Genomic DNA, 2,520 nt, shown 5'->3' on the forward strand with positions numbered 1-2,520 from the left:
CCAGAAAACCATTGTGAGGACTCAGTGAGGTAATGTACACAATGTGGCTGCAGCTGCGCCCAGCACGCATTCACTAAATATTAGCTGAAATTATTTCAGCCAAGGACGCTGTCCCCTGTCCTATCCTGCCCTGCCTCTCTCCTTCCCTTGCTGGGTTCATCTTCTCCAGACATCCTTTCTTTCGTTTCCTCTCCTTTACCCAACAAATTTAAAACTGATATCAAGACCTCTTCATCTCCATTTTTTTTTTTTTAGCATTTGCCATTAGGTCCAAACTGCTTTCAAAAATTCCACAACTCCCTAACTTGTGCCTGGACTTCATGGTTTAACAATGTGATTCTAAGAAAAGTTTCCATTCACCAAAAGGGAGGAAAAATCTCACAAGTTTCTCTACTTGACCTTAAACCAGAACCATTTAGCATCTCTTACCCTATTTCATTTTGATGTGCTTTCAGTGTGTGGCCACCTTACTTTCCCTTTTTTTTTTTTTTTTTTTTGGAGACAGGGTCTCGCTATTCAGTTCAAGCTGGCCTTCAAACTTGGTCTCAAACTTGCAACAATCCTCCTGCCTCAGCCTCCTGAGTGCTGGGATTACAGGCGTGCGCCACCACACCCAGCTAAATTTGGACAAACTGACTTCTGTATTTTTATTTTTATTTTTATTTTTGGTACCAGCAATCGAACTCAGGACCTCGTAATTGTCAGGCAGGCACTATGCCGCTGAGCTACATTCCTGGCCCCTTACTTTCTTGTACGTCTTAAACAAAATAATTTTAGGTCTTGCAAAGCAATTTTTGTCTTGAAATTATCATAGAATTTTTCTAACATGAAAATATCCCCTGTACCATCTTATCTCAGGCTGTGCGTCTGTGCAGTTTCATGCCACCGGTTTCAAGGAAAGGAGGTTGCTGAGAACTTGGCTAAAGGTGCGGGGTAAAAGGTTCAAAAGATTAAATTTCCAGCTCCCAAAATAACTCCTGAGTACTCCAACCACCTCCAAATCAGGCCCTTCACATTGGCAGAGGGCCACTTCTCTGGCCTGAACCCACAGTGCCCTCACAACCTGAAGAGCCATGGGTCGCCCTTCATCTCAAGAGGGCCCCAGAGAGCAGCGAGCCCCCTGAAGTAAGAGAGGCCGTGCGAGGTGCATTTTCTTTCTTCCACTCTAATCTCCTGTTTCTTCTGTCGTCTTCGCTGCCTGTCTCTAGGCTCCTGGAAGGCACCATATCAGTGCTTTACAAAATTCAGTAATCTGAATACCACTGTCAAAGTATTTCCCCGCCCCATCACCACCAGTGCGTGCAAATCCCACGTGCACATTTCTTTAAATTAGCTCACGTTTTTGTTGACATTGTAACCGTCTAGCTCTTAATGTACAGCGCTGCTTTAAATTTAAACCCCATTTCCTTTCCATAAGTAGGGTCCCCTATAAACATAATAAAAACAAAATAGATACTGATCGAGTTTTAGTTGGGTGCGGCAGCTCGCTTCAGGCCTTGTGCCTGGGTCCGGCCGTTAGGTTAAGGAGGTGCCAGAGATTCATCGGCCTCCAAGTGAGGCGGGATGTTTGAAGCAGACATGGGAAGAGGACCAGATGAGAGGGTAATTTTCTTATTTATCTTTTGATCCCACGTCCGCACGTTGCTGAAGCGTTTCCCTCTTGGGAAAGCACTGCCTGGGGTTTTCACCCTCGCCAAAGGCAAATATGTTCGCTGCAATCTAATAGGCTTCATTTCGTTTTCTTGAAGAACTGTGTACACTATTTGTAAACTGCACTCATTTTGTAAACTTTTGCTCATTTTTCTCATTATTTGACCAGCTACGGGTGAAGTTGCAGATACAGAACTCATTCCTGTGGGTTACAGAATATGGTCGATGAAAGTGGTTGTCATCTAGTCCAAATATTGACATCCCTCCATTTTCCCGAGAAGTCTTGGGAATCAAGGATACGGGCGATTTGTCCAAGGTCACAGAGAGGGTGGTCTCGTGCTTTGGTCCGCAGCCCGGAGAGCAAACTACCCCGTCCCTCAGCTGGCTGGGTGAAAGGTTGCGCGGCGGGCCAGCGACCAAACTTCTCACTTGCAGTTGTTGACCACGGTTGCCAGGACAGCGGCGCACTGTTCCCCGCCTCCATTGGTGACGTCGAGGGACCGGCGCCCAATGACAAGGCCGCTGGGCGTCACGTACCGCCTCTCCCGGCGGGCAGCGCCTCCGCGGCAGAGGGAAGCGGCGTCGAAGGTGCGGGGAGGCCGGCTCGGTGGCGGCCGCGGCGAGTTACATCGTTTCCCGAGCTGTCCGCGTCCGCCGCTGCCCGGCGCAGAGCCAGAATGTTCAGGATGCTAAGCAGCAGCTTTGAGGACGACCCTTTCTTCTCGTGAGTGTCGGAGCGCGGGGTCGCACAGAAATGAGGGGCGCGGAGGGAGCCCCGTCGCGGGGAGGAGCGGTTCAGAGGCGGGGGCGGACGCGGGGCCCTCGGGAGAGCGGGGGACGCGCGGGGAGCGGGAGAGGGCCCGGGGGCGC

General features: G+C 49.9%; 1 protein-coding gene across 2 annotated transcripts in view; it reads left to right on the forward strand.

Annotated features, from left to right (window-relative positions):
* Positions 1–2,085: 2,085 nt before the first annotated feature.
* The window catches only part of Mlf1 (myeloid leukemia factor 1), a 38,064-nt gene continuing 37,629 nt past the window's right edge, over positions 2,086–2,520 (forward strand). The window contains exon 1 of one of the 2 annotated variants that reach the window (XM_005393098.2): positions 2,086–2,374. In XM_005393098.2, the coding sequence (XP_005393155.2) occupies positions 2,328–2,374 (47 nt within the window). In that variant the 5' untranslated portion in view covers positions 2,086–2,327. The remainder of the gene's footprint in view (positions 2,375–2,520) is intronic. The other variant, XM_005393099.2, reaches the window with a different exon arrangement.

The sequence above is a fragment of the Chinchilla lanigera genome, unplaced genomic scaffold (genome assembly GCF_000276665.1).
Source record: "Chinchilla lanigera isolate Chin_1 unplaced genomic scaffold, ChiLan1.0 scaffold00047, whole genome shotgun sequence".
Taxonomy (NCBI): domain Eukaryota; kingdom Metazoa; phylum Chordata; class Mammalia; order Rodentia; family Chinchillidae; genus Chinchilla; species Chinchilla lanigera.